This window comes from Pinus tabuliformis, chromosome 9 (assembly GCF_031772625.1).
Source record: "Pinus tabuliformis cultivar Carrire ecotype Pingquan chromosome 9, CPIR1, whole genome shotgun sequence".
In the NCBI taxonomy this organism is placed as follows: domain Eukaryota; kingdom Viridiplantae; phylum Streptophyta; class Pinopsida; order Pinales; family Pinaceae; genus Pinus; species Pinus tabuliformis.
Window position 1 is genome coordinate 1422553910 of NC_142307.1, and position 23063 is coordinate 1422576972.

Sequence of the window (23063 nt, forward strand, 5' to 3'; positions counted from 1 at the left end):
AAAATTCTACTTTCTCCATATGAAATCCAATGAGGTCGGAACCACTCTCAAACATCCAGAGCCATTTCATGGTAATGTTAAAAATTTAAGTAAAAGGATGAAAATAAAGATCAAGGAGAATGTCAATTTTACTCTAAGAATTTAACAGTACCATGAATCGCATATCAATACTAGGGCCATAGGCTTGATCATTAAGTTGCCCCACTCAAAACTTATTTGTTTCTTTGAAAAAAAATGCATTTGGAACATTACTACAAAAAAAAATTGCAAAAAGGCTAAACGCTCTTGAAAAGGCAGGGAGCATTCTTTTTTAGGGAGCACGCTCCCGACCTGCTCCCGCCCGGAGCGTGGATTGGGATCAGGGGGGCGCTCCCCCGCAACACTGATCTAGACATTGAGAAATGGCAATCCTACAGAGAAAATACTGGCAAAAATATTGTGAGGAAATTTTCCTCACCCAAGCAATCTGGCACTGAAACTGGCCTCTGAAACCCCTCCACGAAATGCCATGTATCACCCTCTACACAAGCTCTATGCAGGCACAAATTCGTGTTGCCTAGATCTCACTTTGAGTTGCCTCTTCAACCTACCACTGACTCAGGAAATGTTTCTCCCATCCTCTGCGAATTTTTCTTTCCTCTGAAACTTTGAAACGAATTCCTGAATCTGCAAATCGAACTACCTCTTACAGGGTTTTGAGTTGCCCCTGCGCAACCTCTCTGTGGTTATCTCTAACTCTCTATAATCTACTCTCTGGAACTGAAAATCCTTCCTCTGGAATCTATTGACCTCTCCTGCCACCTGCTACTCACTCACTGACTTGATCTCCACTACTGAATCACCTGCCACTGGGAAATCAAACTTCCTAAGCAACTAAGTATCCGCACTGGTGTGTCCTCCATATACCCATCGACTTCTTCTTATAATCCCCTGTTGGGACTCCAACGGCCAAGATTAAAGCTTAACGACGGCTGAGATCATCTCCAAGTCGATCCATGTGAGTTTCTACAAAATTCTCACATTTCTCAATTAATACTATTAATTAACCATTTTTCCTAAAACTTATGAAATTGTTAATTATGGTCAATTAATTTAATTTAGTCATCTCTAGGTGGAATTTCCATAAACGATTTCTAGGTTTTGGAGAATTCATGTGTTTTAGCCTCTCCACAAAGTCTTGAGACTAAAACACCATCCGATGCTACAAAAACTAACAATCCCCCCAAGCAGAGATCAGTCTTGGTTGTGCATTATATCTTCTCCCTCACTACTTGTGCATTGTGAAAGAAAGATTCAAACTTGAGAGAGAGAGTTGAAGAGACTTGAAGAAGATTGTGAGAGAGAGAGACTTGGAGAGTAAGAGCAACTTGAAGGTTGATTCACTGTTCGTATCAGTTGTTGCTACAAGTGATGTTCATATTACAACTTCTTCAAATTTGAGTGAACTTACTCATTCTCTTGATCTCTCATTGTACTTTGTATCTCTGCTGAACAATTGATATCTAATAGAAGAAGAATCTGGTTGGGTTTTTCCCTAGTCATTGGACCTAAATTCTTCGCGTTTCATTCTATTCTTGGTTGTCTTCTATTGTGCATTTGGTTTATGTTCTACCTACAATTGATTAACTAATATTGCAGCTTAAAGAAGTTTTGTAATAAGTAATTGTTATAGCATAGAACATCAAAATTTCAACAAAATCTGATCCAGTTGATCTAGCCCTCCTTGGATGATTTGGATCTCCTTGTTGCCCCCTTCCTCGAACCCGACACATTCACTAAAAAGCCTCTCTCAATATTGTGTTGTGTATGGTGTCTTCTCTTTCTCCCTAGTCTTGCTTTTATAACTTTACATTGAACTAAATCCCTAACCCTAATCGCCAAAGTGATTGATGGTTGAGATTAGATCTCGCCTCACTTGAGATCAAGGGCTGAGATTAAAACATATTCACTAGAGTAATTTACTTCACTTTTCCTAAGTTTACTTTAGCTCAATAAGCCAACATAATAATAATGTGTTTTTCCTAAGTTACGCTAAGTTACAAAAACAACTTGCTCACGCTAGAGCAAGTATTTAAGGAGATATTGGGTGACTTCTACATGCTTAGACACTTAGGCCTGTGCAGAAGTACCTACCCGAGCTACAAACATCAACAATAACCACATATATATTTGAGTGTTGATATTATTCTAACCCTCTTCCATTAATTGTAGGGGTGATGTGGAAATATTTACAATCTTGCATGTGATTTCAATAAATTGCAATAACATTTTTCACCAAGGGAGAGTATAAGTTGAGTACTTGTTACTTTAAGCAAAAGAACTAACATGAAATTTAGGATCCACAGCTTTATGTTATATTGTTTTATTTTTGGAGAGCTATTTTGGAAAATATACATTTTCAGGCAGAATAGATAACAAAAAAGTGTCATTTCCAATACCAAGTTGTGCTGTTGGTGAACAATAGTCTCTGCCACAACCATTTCAGTATAAAGCCAGGCATGATGAGAGATGAGACGTGCCAGGGTCCTATAATGAATATCAGTCCAGTCCATCATTGGTGCTACACTGCATAACATTAGATTTTTAATCAACAATATTTTACACATCACAACATTGATTGCTAATGTTAATGTTTTACTTGTCTTGTAACATAAAAAAATTACTAGTGCAAATGCATTGACTTTCCTTTTAACTCACCTGAACAGAGGAGGAAGATAATGCTTGCTTCCACTAGCACACACTTTAAATTTGCGTAGCCGTGACAACCATGCCGTAGTAGCAGAGATGAATTTGGTGGGAAAAAAGTGACAACCTAACACTGGAGTAGAACTTGCAAATCTGTGAGGAACAAAGCAATATGACTTCCTGCCATCATATATGCGGGATGGAGTACGACAATAACAGGTTGAAGAAACCGAGACAGGCAGACGATAACAAACACTATTCATCATGCCTTCACACCTTCAGAATACTGAAAGAAACCTAATCATCTGAAGCAGACATTCAGATGAAAAAATGGAAACATGAAGCATTCACCGATGTTACAAAAAACAGTAACTATTAAAACTCATTTCTAGCCAATGGCAGTGAACTCTAGGATAAATTATAGTGTTTCCATGAACCAGCTCAACACAGAACAGCAATCCCAGGAACCTTGTTCACACCTTCATCACAAATGAGACCCAGAAGTGAGATATTAGGATGGATAATGAGAAAATGAAATGATAAGATAAGACAGGAAAGGAAAAAAGAATTATGCCAACCATAAACAAACTTTGAAAGTACATGAGGTGGAACATGAACCAAAAATATGTTTACAAAAGGAAATAGCCAATTTGCACATCAACGTTACAGATATGATTGAAGAGAAGTAAGAGGCAACTTACAAAAGGTTTTGGTGCATCTAAGAAAGGATGTGCTAGGGACTCTTCTTTCAAGCCTAGATTAAATTATATTTTAAGCAAACCAATATGACAAAATTAAATTTATATATTAAATTTCTATTTTAAGCAAACCAATATGACAAAACTAAATTTATATATTGAAAACACAAGAAACATGTTTAAAACTTCCGATGATCAAAAAAGACAAACTTTGGAATATTATTTTGTAACTTTATTCATTAACAAGCCAGCCAATATTTCATGTAGTTTTTAAAGTCTTACATATCATAGGATCATGCCCAGCTGAATAAATGTGAATCGCCTAAAGATTCAAATAATTAACCTTGGAAATAAGACATACAATTCACCAAGATGAAATAATAAAGCTAATAAGCTTATTCTAAGGCCAATAAACTATTCAGGAAAGCAGTCATACTCAAGAGTTCATACTTCCTGCCTAGAACTAGCAGGCTTGAATCATCAACATCATTTTCATTGTCCATTTCTAGCTAGTGACACAGCTGGCAAAGATGATAAGAGTGACGAGCAAAGTCGCAACAAAAACTTTGGGTTGAGTAGGCTAAAATACTGGTCCAGTGTTTTGCACTGAAAAATGCATGCCAAGACTCTAGTAGTAGCATTTGTACTAAAATCACTATGCCAAAACTCACGTAGAAGCCTTTTGTACTAAAGTTATATTCCAAGACTCGGGTAGATACAAGCCTAATGGCCAAAATGACAGAATCATTGGTTGCAATGAAATAGAAAAATATAGAGCAAAATGCAAATGAGGAACCTAATGTTGATAAAATGATAGTGAGTGTTTGAAAAACATTGTGCTGATATGAACAACCCAAATATTTCCTTGTCATCTCATGAAAATGCTCATGTGGCTTGTCTTCAATTGAAACTACCCTTGAGGAATTTCATCCCAGGGGAATAGAATGAACATTTGGGAAATTGTCAATGTTACCTCAAACAGCCCCTCTTGCTTTGGGCTAGCAGCACTTGCTCACCTCAGGGGGCTAGATTCTAGTGATCTGAAGTTTAAATCTTCAACTATACCCTTCAAAATACTTGAGATCTGCAAAATATACTGGCTAAAATCTCTGAAATTTCGTAGATTTGTGCCACTAAACACTTGAGAACAGTATGTATAGATCAGATTTACATGCAATAATATTAAATCATCCTTTGCCACTTGTAAATATGCAACAAACCAACTCAATCTACAAGAATAGTTGCGGATATGCAAGTGAAATACTCAAAAGTCAGCTAAGTAAATTATTATTTTTTATGTATTTTTGGACTGGTACACTTTATCCAATGGCATGGAATCAGAAGTGAAGAAATTGATGGGGCAAGTGTTACACAAAGCTCATCACTAAAATCTCCACATCAAATCATCAAGTTCATCCACGATAAAGAGTTAGCCGCCAGAAAATTTTCATATTTATTTTATTGTTAATACAAAGTCTTAAGATATCAGATACACAGCATAAAAAACTGAAGGCAAAATGCTATCACTTCTCAAGTGTTTTACTCTCACTGTTATATGGAAAATTATCCTCTGTGGACAGAGGAAAACACCCTAGACCTAGTGGCTAGCCTAGTAACAAGGGGGCAAAGCACACTTGTATTCCTTTAGAGAAATTAACATGAAGGAGGACTTACTTGGATTTTGAAGTCTCTTTCTCCTTGCTTGAACTCTTTTGCTCCCGCTCCAAGTGCTTCGATCTACACCTGCAACACAAGCAAACACTACACAAACAAGTAGACCTATGCTAATTTCTCCATTCAACAAATCATAAATATTGAAATACAATTGTAATCATATATGGTACGAATGTATAAGGAAACAAGAGAACTTTGCATTAAATGGATTAGGAGAAGTTACAATCCAGTGATCAATGACTTGTAGATGTCTCCCCAAGCTAATGCACTCCTTTCTTTGTCTCAAGGTATTCTCCAATCCTCCACCCAAAGAGCATAAGTGATATGTCTTTAAGTTCAAACCAGCAGCGTAAGTGTGAAAATTCCTCAACAGGAATTCCTACTACAGCAACTGATGATATTACTCCTATTTGTTTAATTCCAAATTACTTGCAGTTTCCTACGGCAAATATTGTAATACATTCACTGCAGCCTTCACTTAATTAAATATTATGCGGAAACAGGAGACTGAGCAAGAAAGAAAATACAACACAATAGACACCGTTATTTTTTGACAAAAGTCCCCAGAAAAACCCAATGCAGGAAAACCAGTGCAGCAGATCTAAGGGTTTATTGTTATTAAGCAATAGCAAATTCTGAATACATCTCTGAATACCTCTTGGGTTATTCAGTTACAGAGAGAAATCCTGGAAAAAAGATTTGTGAGATTACCTCACACAATCATTGAAAAAATTCCGATTGATCCGGACACTGGATGAAGTGCCTCTCGCAGGCCCTATGCTGCCTCTGCGCAGTCCTTGCGTCAACCTCTCTAGGAATTACGTCACCCAGTTGGCTGATCGATTTGCTGCCCGAAGTCTCTGCTCTCAGCCTCCTGGTCTCACACCCCGGCTCTTGACTTCTAAAATTGACTCTCCCCAGCAAACTCTCGGACTCTTGCTCACCTTCTGCGTGGCCCTGCGTTAGCCTTTGCGTGAGAGCTGCTAGATCAATCTCTGCCTCTCTCTAATGATGATTCTCCAGCTGAGAAAATCTCTCTCCGGATGCTATCCCTGCCCCTCAACTACAAGAAATCTCCTCGATGAGAACTTTCTCCTGAGAACTTCTCACTTCATAAATTCGATCTCTTGATCTCTCGATGTATTTTCCAAATGACCCTCAAGCTCCCTTAAATAATCTTCTTGTTGACATTCAATGGCCCAGACTAAAAGCTAATCAATGGCTAAGATCATTTTAGCTTGATCCTTGTCTTCTTCTAGAAGTTATACCCACAATTAGATTAATACCCATTAATATTTTTAATTTCCTAAGTTTAGACTTAGGGTCCCATTAAAAATATTAATTATTTTAATAAAATTGTCTCTAGGTGGAATTTTCCAAAATGCTTTCTGGGTTCTTTGGAATACATGTACCCAAGCCTCCTTGCAAAATTTGAGGCCTAGAGCACATCCGATGCTACCCCAAATCAACACTCCCTCTTAGCAAGGAATGTGCTCTAGCAATATATGTTGTTGCATACTGCTCTAACTCTGAAGCATCGTCCTCTGCGTTGTTGATGTCTGACATGTTGTCCACCAACTACTGCGCTACTGTTGTAACTGTACTGCTGCTGACACTGCCACTGCCAACACTGCATCTGTACTACAGCTCCCTCTCAAGTGTTGCATCTGTGTTGTTGCTAGCACTACCACTGCCAACTGCTACTGCACTGCAAACTGTTGCTACTGCTCCATCAGCAACAAAAAAAAATCCAAAATTACTGAACTAATTGTGTTCAATATGATACCACGTGAATGTTGAAGCCTGACTGCTGCTAGTCGCTGCACTGACCCTCTGAATATACTTTGTTGTTGCTAACCTCTGCTCTGTGCCATCTGCATCGTTGCCAACTCTACTATGTGTTGCTCGGACTCTGGCGCTCCTAGCCACTGCAACTGTCTCTCTGACACTCCCCAGCACCATCCAACACTAGTCCATCCTGCTACTCCTAATTTGGGCTCTCGTAGCAAGGTATTGATCCGAGAGGTGGACTCCTCAAGGATCCTGCTCATCTGTAGCTCATTCGAACTACAGCTCCAATTCAGCCCACCTCCCTCCTGGAGGTATCTCAGTTATCATGGCGAACTCTTCCTCTTCAATCTTTGTGGGCACAACCTTCGAATTGTGTTTCTCATCCTTGTCCTTCTTCTTGAGAGGACACTGAGTAGCGTAGTGACCCATCTCACCACACCTGAAACACTTGATCTTCGAGATGTCCTTCTTATGTCTACGCTGCTCTTGTTTACCTTCGATGCAAGGGTTGCATTATCCTCCTGCTCCTTGGACTTCGCCCATTGCTGCTGCTTCCGTCAAGTTTGACCTTGACTAAGTCTCTCCTCGGCTCCTCTTGTTTTAGAGCTGCCCACATTTCATCCCAATCCGGCACTGCTGCTCTGCCCAGGATACTCTAGACAAAGACTTGTTACTCATCTGAGACAGAATTGAGGGCCAGTCTAACCAACTCTGAATCCTGAGGTGTATGCCCCGCAACAGACAATTCATCATGGGTTTCCTTGAGCTTTGTGAGGAATGGATCCACACGCTCCTCCTTCTGCATCTGAGCAGATCTTAGCTTTTGCTCCCAGTACATCTTCCGCTACTCGGAAGATCATTGATATAATGTAACCAAGGCGTCCCACATCTCCTTAGCAGTCCCTCTACTAGCAACATGACACACCACGTGATCCTTTACTCCATCAAGGATCATCCTCTTCGTCTTCGCCATTTCTGATCAGTACTTCTTCAATGGATCTGCATCTACAGGGATAGCCACCACGCTGTTGCCATATGTCTTCAGGGCATGCTCATCTAGAAGGAATGGCATTCTAGACTTCCAGATGACGTAGTTGGATGATCCGTCCAACCTGTCCTGATCCCTCAAGCCACTGGTTGCCATACCTGCCAAAAATGTTGAAAATCTCATCTCTCTTATGCGTTGTTGTTGTTGGGCAATCCTACGCACTCCCTGCTGGAGCTGGTAAAATTGTTGCCCCTTGCTGCTGCTTAGCTCTAGAGAATTCGAATTCCTTGGCTACAAATTCTCTGAAGAAGAAATTCCCTCAGTCGTGCTTCTCGTCTTTCTTCTGACGATTTTTTGCCTAGTAAACTGCCTACAAAAAAATATGCGTCCCACCAGCTCTCCTCACGCAGAGGCTTTAGCGTTGCTCCCTTTGCCCCGGCAAAACTTCAATCTAGAAGCCCTTCTCTCCGTCAACTCACTGAGAGAGAGACTAGCTCGAAATTTTAGCCCTCCTACTAAGAACTGCACAAACCCTCTGGGGCTTCGAACTGCTGCCTCCTGCAGCTTTTCGATTTCCATTTTTTGCGCAGCGATGGGTTCTCTGGCACTGCTCTTCTTGTTCCACCTGCAGCTCTGATACCATGTGAAAATTCCTCAACAAGAATTCCTACAGCAGCAACTGATGATATTACTCCTATTTGCTAAATTCCAAATTACTTACAGTTTCCTACAGCAAATATCGTAATCCATACACTCCAGCCTTCACTTAATTAAATATTATGCGAAAACGAGAGACTGCGCAAGAAAGAAAATACAACACAATAGACACTGTTATTTTTGGACCAAAGTCCTCGAAAAAACCCAAAGCGGGAAAACCGGTGCAGCAAATATGAGGGTTTGTTATTATTAAGCAGTAGCAAATTCTGAATACATCTCTGAATACCTCTCGAGTTATTCAGTTACAGAGAGAAACCCTGGCAGAAAGATTTGTGATATTACCTCACACAATCACTGAGAAAATCCTGGTTGATCTGGACACTGGATGAAGTTCCTCTGGCAGTACCTACGTTGCCTCTGCACAATCCTCACGCAGACCATGCGTCAACCTCTCTAGGCACTGAGTCACCCAATTTGTTGCCTGAAGTCTTTGCTCTCAGCCTCCTGGTCTCACATCCTGACTTCTAAAATTGACTCTCCCCAGCAAAATATCGGACTCTCTCTCACCCTCTGCGCTGCCTCTGCGTGGCCCTACGTCAGCCTCTGCGTAAGAGCTGCTGGATCACTCTCTGCCTCTCTGTGTTGATGATTCTCCAGCTGAGAAAATCTCTCTCTCTCCGGATGCTATCCCTACCCCTCAACTGCAAAAAATCTCCTCGATCAGAACTTCCTCCTAAGAACTTCTCACTTCAGAAATTCGATCTCTTTGTGTGTTTTCCAAATGACCCTCAAGCTCCTTTTAGTAATCTTCTCGTTGACATTCAACAGCCCATATTAAAAGCTAATCAATGGCTAAGATCATTTTAGCTTGATCCTTGTCTTCTTCTAGAAGTTACACCCACAATTAGATTAATACCCCTTAATATTTTTAATTTCTTAAGTTTAGACTTAGGGTCCCATTAAAAATTATTAATTATTTTAATAAAATTTTCTCTAGGTGGAATTTCCCAAAACACTTTCTGGGTTCTTTGGAATACATGTGCGCAAGCCTCCCTGCAAAATTTGAGGCCTAGAGCACATCCAATCCTACCCCAAATCAACAATAAGGATGCAAGTAAGGTCCTCTAAAGCCAACCTTGAGCTCTTAGAAGAGGGTAAATTTATAAGATGAAATGGTAGTTTTGGGTTTTACCAATCTAGGCTTGAGATCCATGAAAGGTGGGAAATCAACTTAAGAGATGAAGGTAATCCCATGATCATAGGAGTTCGAGGTCATTTTTTATAGTAAATGGTTGAAACTTCTTCAAAAGATTCTAGAAGTGGAATCTTTGAGATAAAATATCTCGTTTCCCGAAAATCCAGAACCAGAGTACCTATAATAACTAGAAGACTATGTTGGCAGTGCTTTTGCTCAGTTCTGCAGCTGCTCTGCGGCACAAGGACACAGTGATGGTACCTATGCTGGCCCTAGAATCAAGGATTTTGACCTCAGTTTCCAATTTGTCTTGTACTGCCAAAAAGAGAATGATTAAAGCTTTGTGGGGGATGATTGCAAGCTGATAAAGGATGATGATTAACCCAATTTATAGGCCATTAGGTCCAGCATAACAGTATAACTCAAGTATGCCAAGTAACCCAAGTGCGACAGAATAGTGAAAGTGCGACACTTATGTGCGACAAGTGCGACAAAATGGTCTATAACAAATTGCCCCAAAGTACAAAGTCAGAAATTACAATTGAGGACTAAAGTGATTTGCCATGAGATAAGTCTGGAGCACAAGTAGCAAGGTCGAGATCATCATCTGTTACAATACATATTACATCATGATATCATTATTGAGGGAGGCATACCCATACTCAGCATATAAGCCAAAATTATATGTACAATGATCAAAAAGTCTTGTCCACTGAAGACAAAGTGTGGACCCATGCCTAGATGACCTTTGGAATGATCATAGCCATCATACTTTATGATCTGGTATGAATCCTAAAAACACAACCTGAATGGATGAAACTAGATTCAGGGTCTTCTACCTCGTTCACTCGATATACGAGTCTAACCATGTGATTAAATAAGCTGAAGTCAAACATGGTAGAAACCATTTAATTACCAGCCAATAATGTAATTCGTTAACAGATGCAAGAGAAACCACTGATAATGATAATGGCTCTCAAGGTACTGCAGTACAATATATGTGGTGTGAATGGATGACCTAAAATCAAACACCACATACAATGAGTTTCTAAGTTAACTTCTTGGATAATGTTCTGATGTCAACAAGAAGCGACCCGTCGCATGAGGGCCTTGATGTATCCCCCATCAATGACACAAAATGGGTATCAAGATTTGAGATAGAATGTTGTTGATGTGGAGTTGGTTCAAAAATGGCAGACATGAAACGAAGGCTTAGGAGTATTGTAGCAGATATCAACTGAGGGACTTCTCTTGAACATACTGGATACACTTTATGGAGTTGGCAGCATTGACTCAAAACCAATTATGGAGGCTTTTGATATGGTGTGATTAACCAAAGAGGCAAGAAGATTTCCCAACCCAACAGTCATGGAGATGAAGTGAAAGAGTGTCATGTTCAAGAGCGACTCGCTGCCATTAATAGGTCAAGTACCCTGTTTTCCCAATTTCCCTGACCATTTATGGTCTATACCTCTTTATTTTTTACAAGTTTGAGGATAACACATGTTTGATCTGTAAGTTCATCCTTTAATGAATCCTTCTGAGTATTTTTAACGAACCCTGAGAATGAGTGGTTCGGTCCCATCATGTTCGATGAGTCCATCAATGTTTGACGTTTTTACGAGTCCAGTGAAGGTGTAACTCGACTTCTTTTTTCATGTTTAAAGAGTTTGAAAAAGAGGTGAAAAAGAAAACTCCAAAGGTTCCTCTTTGTGAAATTGTCTCGAGTCCGAAAAAGCAAAAAATGATACTCAAGAGAACCTCTTAGCCATGTTCGAATAAGGTATTCCTTTTTCGTAAATAATCTAGCCCAGTATGGAAAATGGTTAAACATATATTGAGTAGACGTCTTTTCATTTACTTTAACGAGTTCGAAAAGACAAGTGCTCGACAATATTTTCATGTTTAGGGAGTCTGAAAAGAGCTGAAAGAGGACTTCACTTGGACGAACGAGTGGTATAAAAAGATAACAACTGATTCTGGTCATGATGGAACTGCTCAAAACACGCAAAAGTCAAGAGGTTGGCTAATAAGACCACTAACGTAGTTGTTCCCCAAGAAAGAGTAAAAAACCGAGTGAAAACGTATGATTGTCCAAGCAGATGGTGACAATGGAATGAGAAAACCAAGTTTCATCTGGCAAAAATAGTTGATAAAAAATGGCAATCACAAGAAATAGGATGAGAATAGGCTTGAAACATAAGAAACTATGCTTGAAATTCGTTTCATCTTTACACAAGCTTGAAACGGAGAAAAACTATGCTTGAAATTGGTTTTCATGCCCCCAGCATAATAACACAATTATGAGTGCATGCCCCCCAAGCTTCATTTCATTCACCTAAGTAGACTACTGGTTACTAACAAGTGGATGGAATGAAGGTTCATTTACGAAATCACGTGAAAGACTCGACTTGAAGGGAGATTTGTTTCATTTTTTAATGAGCTTGACCCAGCAAAAGAACTATGCTCAAGGGACCTTGTTTCATTTTTTAACAAGCATGACACAAGAAAAGGAACTCTGCTCGGACACCTTATTTCATTTTTTAACAAGCTTGACACAAGAAAATGAACTTTGCTCCAGATACCTTGATCATGGCCCCCAAAATGCCATGGGTTCCAAGAGGTTCTCATCAGATAGTAGAACAACACTCGAGAATGGATCAAAGGATCCAAGGGAAAGATCAGGCGCCAGCGCTCCCAGTACATGATGCACTACATCACCTACTAGATCATGAGTGGACGTCAACATGGAACAGGTTGCCACATAATTAACCTGTGGCGAAGGAGATATTGCTTGTACATAAGGACCATTTAGGGAAGTTGGTTGATTAGGAGTCAAATTAGGACCAATGAACGAAAGTTGGCTAATGGTCACGATTCTTCCTTCATGCGGGAAACACATCATTCGAAAGAGTGAAGAGACAAGAGCTCCCATGCCATAAACATGGTCACACACAAGGAATAAATTAAAATCCAAAGGGCCTTGGACTACCATCACATTGATATAGACAATCTTTCCTCCCAAAGTAACAAGCAGCTGAGGAAGGATCCCTAACGATTGACTGGTTCCTCTGTTAAAGGCCAACAGATTCTGGGTAATGGGCGATTGACTGGTTCCTCTGTTAAAGGCCAACAAATTTTGGGTAACGGGCACAAGCTGCAGAGAACCGAAATCTTGCCAAGCAGTTGAGGATAGAATACTAATAGAGGCGCCTTCATCTATGGTTGTGCCAAGTACGCCCATATTATAAGCTTGTACTATGATATGGAAGGGCATGTAAGGAGGAAGACGATATCCTGCCAGTTGACTTCAATCAAAGGAAGTGACCATACTACTTGGAAGGGGTGTCGTGGGAACGGAAGAACTACCCCCTTGTGCTATGGGAATGGGATAACTGCTCCCTTGTGTTGTGGGAACAGGAGGATTTACCCCCTGTGTCGTGGGAATAGGAGAATTGTCCCCTTGTGTCGTTAAAACAGGAGGATTGCCCCTAGTTCATTGGAACGTGAAGAAACGAGAAGAACCTGAGCAGTATGAGACTCACTCTCTATGGGAAAAGTACGATCAACGAAAGGTGGAATCGAGTCAACCATTTTCTCAACTAATGTTTGGTCGGGAATGGACTCATGGGATTCACGTTTAGAGAGAGTGGGATTGATTGGATTCAGATTCTGATCAATCACTTCATCAACTAGTGGAGGATTGGGAGAAAGATTTCGATAACCAGCCGAAAGATGAGGCTAAGAAGCTGTAAGGTTTTCCAACACTTTTGAGGCTTCATCCATATAAGGACAAAGGTGAATAGAATGATTCCCTTCACACAACCTACAGGGAAACTTAACTTTACACATTTTTCCGTGGACCTTATTATCACTAGCCGAAGATTGGTCACCACAATGATCTCCAGAGGTTGACGACAAGTGCACTTCTAACACCTGCGTAATACCAAGACAATCTCTTAGAAAGTGATCACCCTTACAAAGCATACAAGGGAATTTGCCTTTACAGGGCTTGTTGGAAGGTTTCTCAACATCAATTGCATTAATAGCAATGTTTGCTTGGTTTTCCCCCTGCTTATTTTGCTTCCTCGTCTTCTTCCTTTTCTTCTTCCTCTTAGCCTCATGGTTACTAGCTCCAATACTTTCACCAGGCAAGGAAGAAGAAAAGGAAGAAAAGAGAACAGGGGAAGAAGGCAAAGGGTCAACTTGAGGATCAACTTGAGGTTGATGTTGTTCAGGTGGAGGAGAACATGGTTGAGGAGCAGTTTGGACATTCGAAACCATAGGGGTCGAAAACAACCAAACTGGCAAACCAATGGTAAATCCGGGAAGGGACAATGTTGCCATATAAGGAGCACCAATATTTCCAAAAGAAGGAAAAGGACCAAGATTCTCGTCTGAGAGGTTTCCTTGATTGGTAGACTCAAGAACCGTCGCCATTAGTCTCAACCTAAGATCCACTCAGGAGTTGTTCCACGGTGAGAATGTTGTTTCGTGGTCAATTAATTGATTTTAGAAATTAAAGACACAAAATAAAAAAACGGTAACTAGACAGATAAGGATTACCAAGCCACTATGAACTGTAATATACCACCTTGGTAAACCAAGGATTTAAGTATGTGCAGGTAATCTCCCTGAATGTTGTGTTTTGTGTATCATGAGTGACAAAGTGGCCGATTCAGATTCCTAAGGTTGGCTTGCATCCTATGGTGGACTTCCAAAATATACCTAGAGGTACGTGGAAGCGCAGTTCGTATTAGTGATGTCTACTGCGTAATCATTCGATGAGAGTGTTCTGATATACCCAGATTACGTGGAGCGTCATCTGATATACCTGAAGGTATGTGGAGAACGATTTGATATACCTGATGTACATGGAACGGGATATCATCCCGTGAATGTAACGCTAACAAATAACGACATCTCCTATGTTTGAAGACGTCGAAACACATCTCTATCCTAGACCTCTGTGTGTTGTTAAGTTTCAAATGCTCCTTAGGTTAATTGAGTGAATTTTAGAGTTTATCTTGAATTATGTTTTGATTTCAAGGCTCAAAACTTAATGTCACCTAAACACACCTATCATGCAACTAATATGACAAAAATAACTCTTTTCATTTTCCTTTTAACAATGAAAAGCGTTGTTGACCACTGGAGTGGCACCTGATGATTATATGAAAACTCCATGCCCAAGGATGTACCAAATGACACTTGTACCATCAGATATCATCAGTCAATAGAGTTTTTAAACTCTACTTCTATTTCTCATCATCTTTCTTGTACCCAGATTCCACACCTTGCTGGGAATTGTAATAAGTGATACTAGTAATGATGAGTTTTGAGGCTATAACAGGCCTAGGAGGTTGGGACTCGATCAGCAAACAAGTATACCTTGGAGTGATGTTTTTATATGGTTAATTATACCTTCTTTTTTAATGGGGAAAATTTTCTAGGTTTTTCACTCACTTTTAAACCCAAAGTCGGGGTGACGGTTTGAAGGTTGAGCTCTTAACACATCTTAGTGTCTAGAGTCTACGTATATTACTATATTAGATCACACAAAAAAAATTGTGGAATTTGGCTAGGTCTGTTAAAATTGGCAACCAGGGCAAAACTTCATGTGGGTCATCTTATTCATGGCTAATAATATTTTTATTAGATTCCTCTCGTCGAGAGGTGTAGGATTGATATAAATATCATCCAATTCCGATAAGTATTCATGGAGATATGAATTTATTTTGATTATGGAATTATTATCAAGCCGACCTACAACTCATGTAGGCTCAGAAGCCCAAAAAGTTGCATCTATTCACCCACCAACGTTGTGTATAAATATAAGAGGACTTTTCCTCATTTAGACTCAGTCATCTCATCACATCTCTCTCTCTCTACTGCGCAGATATGAGTCTCTTCTCTACTGCGCTGAAATGGGTCTCTCTTTCTCACACATATGAAGCCAGAAGCTGTTGAATTTGAAGCTGCAACTGCAGAAGTAAAGATTGACTTGCATGGCCTAGAAGATCTCCTCTTTGGAACTGCGCTGTAGGTTCATCTGAACCTCCTCTGGAAGCCGAAACTTTTGGTGGTGGAATGAAGTCAATCCGACGGTCGGTTTGTGAGATATCGTCTGCCCTAGTTTGATAATGAAGCCGCTAATGCTGATGCTGCTGATCTAGGGTTTGCTACTGCTGATATGAATCAGATTTATTGTACTATTTCTCTCTGCTGAATTATTGAAGATAAAAGAAGATTTGATCAAAGGGTTTCCCCACACATTGTGGGGTTTGTCCCTGGCTAGCCGCCACATCTTGTGTCTCTTGTCTTGGCTTGTTTTCTGTTGATCGTTTAATGTTCTATCTTCACTTTACTTTATGTACATGTGATTGCTAATCGGTGGAATATAATAAGAAAAAGAAGTAAACTGTTATAAGCATAGAACATACCATAACTTAACATGGTATCAGAGCTGAGGTGAAGACAAAGCCCGAGCAAGAGCAAGAGCAATCATTGAAGAGAAGATTGGCAAGGCTATCCTAAAAGAACTATGGGGTCCACAACACTCTTTCCTACCGAAGACAAGCTCCGTGAGAAAGCTGACTATCACGGACGGAAGATGTCTATCGATCTAACCCTTAAAGATCAAGGAGTGTTGGACCATGTAAGAGACAATATTGTTGAGCCTTCATCAAATGCATCTGCTGCTGCCTGGAACAAATGGAAAAATGGAATAGTCAAAACAAAGAAGATCATCCGGGACTCTATCGACAAGCGCTTGGTGGCCTACATCTCTGATTTAGACACCTCCAAGGAAATCTACGACAAACTGGTGAGTTTATTTAAAGTTAATGATGCAAATCAAGTTTTGTTTCTTAGAAATAAGTTGAGGGAAATCAAGAAGGGTAAAGATGAAAGTATGCAAGCATACTTCTTAAGAATCACCAAGATCAAGAACGATCTCCTATCTATTGGGGAAACCATTACTGACAGAGAAATGGCACTCACAACTCTCGGAGGATTACCATCTGAATGGTATGTGTTCAGGACTACTCTTCTGAACAATAATGTAATTCCTAGTTTCGAGGAATTAACGGCTAGATGCATTCAAGAACAAACAAGGGTAGAAGAGTAGGAAATGCCCTTGCCTAAAGGTCCTCCTGCTGCTTTTTCTTCTCATGCTAAGAAAAGAAATAATTCTGGGTCTAAATCGAAAAGAAAGGCTGGATTTAAGGGTGGAAGAAAAGGACGATGTTTCATTTGCAATAAAGTAGGTCACTATGCAATGGAATGCCCTGATAGAAAGGACTCTCACCGTGACGATGATCAAAATCCCTCTCATGGTAATCGAAGGAATGGAAAATTCAACAACAAAGGAAAAAGGAATGCGGGAAATCAAGGAAGAGGGCAACCATTCAAGAAGGCTAGAAATTCCAGGTATGAATCTAACACTGTTGACGATAAGAAGGCTGAATATTATCTACCAGCTGCTCTATCTACCTCCGCTCCTTCGGACTCAATGGGAATTTGGCTCATTGATAGTGGTGCCTCAAGACACTTCACTGGTTACAAAGAAGTACTCTATAATCTGGTAGAGAAAGAAACTAACCTGGAAATTGTCCTTGGAGATGACATGAAATACCCAGTGAAAGGTTTAGGCAATGTTTCTCTTAAACTAAATCAAGGTAATATGATTCACTTACAAGATGTATTATATGTACCTGATCTCAAAAAGAACCTGGTATCCATCTCGGCAATGGAAGACAAAGGCTATAAGGTAACCTTCAACGATGGTAAGGTACGCATATGGAAAAATAATGTTAAAGATGCTTTCACTCTTGGGTTTCGAGTTGATTCTTTATATCAAGTCGGTGGAAGTCCGCTAGGTGTCATGTCTTGTGACACAACGCTTCAGTCCGAACTTTGGCATCGGAGGTTTGCCCACCTTCATTACAAAGCTCTACCCGATGTAAGACAGATGGTAACAGGGATGCCTGAATTCCAAGTAGAAAAAGAAGGTGTATGTCCGGGATGTGCCGAAGGAAAGCTCAAAAGGGGACCATTCCCTTCAAGTCAAAGCAAGACCTCCGATATATTACAACTAGTTCACTCAGACATATCAGGTATGATGCCTGTGAACTCCTTGGGAGGATACTCATATTATCTCACTTTTACAGATGACCATTCTCGAAAGACCTGGATATACTTCTTGAAAAAGAAGGATGAAGTGTTCCCTTGGTTCCGACACTTCAAAGCCCTAATCGAGAATCAAACCGAAAAGAAGATCAAGATCTTAAGAACTGACAATGGGACTGAATATGAATCTAATGAGTTCCATGATTTTTGTAAAGAGGCTGGCATCAAGAGGGAGACTACTACACCATATACTCCTGAACAAAATGGTGTGGCAGAAAGGAAGCACCGCACAATTATGGAAGTTGTCCGGGCCATGCTATATGATCAAAGTCTTCCTAAGTTTCTATGGCCTGAAGCTGCAAACATTGCCGTATATGTACAAAATCGATGCCCTCATCAAGCATTGGGTTCCAAGACTCCTGAAGAAAAATTCACCGGTAAGAAACCTGATGTTTCTCATTTTAGACTTACTCATCTCATCACATCTCTCTCTCTCTACTGCGCAGATATGAGTCTCTTCTCTACTGCGCTGAAATGGGTCTCTCTCTCTCACACATGTGAAGCCGGAAGCTGTTGAATTTGAAGCTGCAACTGCAGAAGTAAAGATTGACTTGCATGGCCTAGAAGATCTTCTCTTTGGAACTGCGCTATAGGTTCATCTGAACCTCCTCTGGAAGCCGAAACTTTTGGTGGTGGAATGAAGTCAATCCGATGGTCGATTTGTGAGATATCGTCTGCTCTAGTTTGATAATGAAGCCGCTAATGCTGATGGTGCTGATCTAGGGTTTGCTACTGCTGATATGAATCAGATTTATTGTACTATTTCTCTCTGCTGAATTATTGAAGATAAAAGAAGATTTGATCAAAGGGTTTCCCCACACATTGTGGGGTTTGTCCCTGGCTAGCCGTCACATCTTGTGTCTCTTGTCTTGGCTTGTTTTCTGTCGATCGTTTAATGTTCTATCTGCACTTTACTTTATGTACATGTGATTGCTAATCAGTGGAATATAATAAGAAAAAGAAGTAAACTGTTATAAGCATAGAACATACCATAACTTAACAAGGTCTAAGTAGGATTTTTTAATAATTAAAAATTTCTCGCAAAACGATATTTTTTAATATTTTCTATGTAATGATTTTAATAAGTAGCCTTGGGAAATATCTAGGGCGTGTGACTACTCGAAATTCATCATCAGAGATCCGACATTATTCCAATACCCACTTTGACGGTCAAAAAATGACTTATAGTCCCTCAAAAGACGATTTTTCTAATGTCAGTGGCAAAAATGAGGAAAAATGAACAATTAGAAAAATTTAGAAATTTTTCCAAAGTCAAAATAAGTCAAATTTTGACAAGGCAAATTCAAATGAAGGTCAAAGATGTTGTGGCCACCATGTGGGGCCCACCACATGAACCACAACTCAAAGTCAAAGCAGGTCAAAAACTGGTCAAAGGCATCACGTAGAGTTTATGAAATGTCACATATGGCTAAAGTCTCAATTCAATACATTAGAAATAAAGTGCAATCATACGTTGGAAATCAAGTGCAAAGGAAAAGTGAGTGAGTGGGGAGTGGACCCCACCTCACTTCATTGTATACGCATAACTCAGCCAACAATAAATACGCATATGCCAAATCAGATTACACGTTGCCCAGTCAAATTTTTAACGCACCTGTCAAAGGTATATATGCAGATTTGGAAAGGATTTGTTAAAGGTATGTGGTGGATATTTGAGATTCCTATTATATGCTACCCAATAAAAACTCCACTCAACCAGCAGTTAGGAATGTACGCAAAGTTTAGCAGACATCACTGACACGTGTCAGACTTTGTCCCCCACTAAATAGTGCTAGGCAATTAAATAAAAATCAGACTTGTCACCTTCCACAGAGTCACATAGCAGTCTATAGAGAGTATGAACAGCAGTTTGTTAGAGGTGAGAAAGCATGGTTCTTTGTTGAAGATTCATTGAGAGTGTGTCTCCCCTTCTTACTTACTCAATTGCACATGGCTGTGAAAATTCTATCACTGCAACAACTGATTTATTTTACCTACTAATTTCCCGATAAGTTATTTATGAAAATCCTTCAGTAAACATTAAAATAAATTATGCTGCAGATATCACATCATAATACAGAAACAAGCACATGCACAAGAATTAACACATCGACACAAATATTTTAGACAATCAGTCCCCGAAAAAAACCCAATGTGGGAAAACAAGTCCAGCAATGGAAGATTTTATTATTCAGCAATTCTTCAGTACAACTGGGTCCCCAACTGACTTACCCAACAGAGAGAAAATTCTTCAGCACTTCCCCCAGTCTCAGCATCAGCCTGGATGACCTCTGTGTTGCTCCCAGACCCTTTGCGTTAGCCCCTACCTCTCTACGTCAGCGTTGGGCCTCTCTGCGTCACCCACGCAGGCCCTCCAGCGACTGCGCACTCTGCAGCCTCTGCATCTGCCTCTCCAACCTCTGCGTTGTTCCGCTGGTGTTGTTCCTGACTCTCTGTTCCATACTTGCTGCCTCCTGCTGCTCTTTAGACCACTAGTTTGAATTTCTCAGCTAACCCTGCTCCAAAAATCGAACTGACTGGTCTCCCTCAGTGTGTTCTCCAACTGACCCTCAAGCCTCTTTTTATACTTTTCTTGTTGGTCCTCCAACGGCCGAGATTAAATCTCTAATCAATGGCTAAGATTAGATTTGGCTTGATCCATTACTTTTAGAACTTTCTAGCCCAATTTTATATTAATACCCATTAATATTTTATTTCTCCTCAGTTTAGACTTAGGAACTCCATTAAAAATATTAATTATTTTAATATCTCCCAAACCAGTTAGAATCTGCCCAAACCATTTCTGGGTCTTAGAAATCTCATGTGTTTTAGCCTCTCCACCAATTTTCATGGCTAGAGAACATCTGATGCTACCCCAAATCAACACTCCCTCTTAGCAAGGACTGTGCTCTAGTAATACTCCACACTGAACATTACTCTGATCATACGGCATCGGTACCTGTGCTGATGCTAAGCCTCCCTGCTCAACATCCTCTGCACTGATGCATCATGTACTACTGCCCATGGCTCTATCACTGCCACTGCTACATCTGTACTGCAGCTCCTTCTACATGCGTGCTGCTGGTGGTCCACTTTCCCAACACTGCATCTGCACTGCAAACTCCTCATCATGTTGCATCGTGCTACTGCACTGCAACATCATACCCATTTCTGCTACTGAAATGGATTCTTTATCATCCCCATATTCTCCCTGAAATAATCAAACTTGGTTCTTCCAAGGTCCTTGGTAAGGATGTTTGCCACTTGTTCTCCTGTAGGAGTGTAGCTCAATTGTACATCTCCTTGTTGGACACAGTCTCTGACAAAGTGACACAGATATCAATATGCTTTGACCGATCGTGAAACATTGGATTCTCAGAGCGCTTGATGTAACTCTGATTATAACACATGATCCTGATCGCCTCCATCTTTCTTTTGAATGGGTTCACACGCAGTTTTCTGAGCCATATGGCCTCGCACGAAGTTGTGCTTGCGGCCATGTATTATGCCTCAATTGAGCTCAAAGCCACAGATTTTTGTTTCCTACTGCACCAAGAGGTCATTCCTGATACAATGTTGAAATAGTACCCAGAGGTACCTTTCCTATCCACTGAACTTCCTACCCAATCTACATTAGTAAACCCACTCTATCTGATATCCTTACCCCTGGTGTACAAGAGTCCATAATCCATTGTTCCTTGTAAATACCTAAGAACATGTTTGGTTGTTGCCCAGTGCGCCCTCTTCGGCTCCACCATGAATTGACTAAGGGTGTTGACAGCGTAGCAAATGTCTGGCCTGGTATTGACCAAATACATCAGGGATCCTATGAGCTGCCTATATAAGGTAGAATCAACATCTTTGTCTTCTGATCCATCAATCTTCTTCTAGTTGGTTATCAATGGAGTAGCCATGGGTATACAGTCCTCCATCCTGAATCTCTTCAGGATTTCTGTAGCATATCTCCCTTGCCCAAGGAAGATCTCCCCCTTTTGCTACCAAACTTCCAACCCCAAGAAATAATGCATTTGTCCCAAATCCTTCATGTCGAACTCCGTGACTAGATTCTTCTTGCAGTCCCCTATGAGCCTGGATGATCCTGTCAAGAAGAGATCATCCACATATAATACTGAGATTAGAGGCTCATTCTCTACAACCAGATAGTAGAGATTTGGATCTACGTCACTCTTGACAAATCCCATTTCCTGCGAGTAGCCATCGATTTGCCCATACCACGCTCTAGGTGCCTGTTTCAGTCCATACAAGGCTTTCTTCAATCTACATACATAAGACTTCTTCTCATGTGTCTCAAAACCCTCTAGTTCTTCAATGTATACCTCTTCTTTTATCACATCGTTCAGAAATGTCGTTTTGACATCCATCTGATGAAACTCCCACCCCATCTGTGCTACAAGAGATATCACAGTTCTAATAGATGTATACTCGGCTATTGGGGCAAAGGTCTCTTCGCAGTCAATTCCTTCCTTCTGAGCATACCCCTTAGCCACAAACCTGGCTTTGTATTTCTCAACGCTGTCGTCTGCAGTGTATTTGATCTTGTAGATCCATCTCGAACCTACCACCGATCTGTCTTGAGGCCTTGGCACTACCTCCCAGGCATCATTCACCATTATGGAGTCGTACTCCTCTACCATCGCATCCAGCCAAACCTGATGTTGAGCTGCCTCCTGAAAACTGGCAGGCTCCCCATCCTGAGCTACTAATTCCTGATATCTATTTGGTTGTTTTCGCTCCCTCTTATTGTTCCTTGGCGCACCGATGAACTCCTTTGCATCTCGCAGAATTTGACAAAGTTCCCTACTCATTCTTCCTCTGCCAGCAGGTGCTTCTGTTAGCTCCTCCTCATCCTGTGATTCTTCCTAACCTGAGGAAGAATTCTTTTCTTCCGTTGGTTGAAGAGGTTTGACCAACGGTTCCTCTTTTGACTGCTCCTCGGAAGGCATTTCTCAAGATTTTCTAAAAGCCCTGTCTTCCATGAACTTCACATCTCGTCGAACTACTACCTTCCTGCTCCCTGGAAGATAGATTCTGTATGCAGTTTGATCCAGCGTCCTCCTCTTTTCCTCGGGTATGCAGCAATATGCTAAGCTCTCAAATATCCTGAAATGACTGACTTCAGGTGTCTTCCCTGTGAAAACTTTCTCTAGAGTAATCTTGCCCAATG

The 23063-nt window shown here is 40.5% G+C and overlaps 1 protein-coding gene across 2 annotated transcripts in view; it reads right to left on the reverse strand.

Annotated features, from left to right (window-relative positions):
• Positions 1 to 23063, reverse strand: part of LOC149153873 (uncharacterized) — a 428780-nt gene that overhangs the window by 336177 nt on the left and 69540 nt on the right. The window contains exons 2-4 of one of the 2 annotated variants that reach the window (XM_089440031.1): positions 3387 to 3439; positions 2698 to 3164; positions 2439 to 2565 (exon numbers count right to left, since the gene is read on the reverse strand). In XM_089440031.1, the coding sequence (XP_089296157.1) occupies positions 2439 to 2565; positions 2698 to 2951 (381 nt within the window). In that variant the 5' untranslated portion in view covers positions 2952 to 3164; positions 3387 to 3439. The remainder of the gene's footprint in view (positions 1 to 2438; positions 2566 to 2697; positions 3165 to 3386; positions 3440 to 23063) is intronic. The other variant, XM_089440030.1, reaches the window with a different exon arrangement.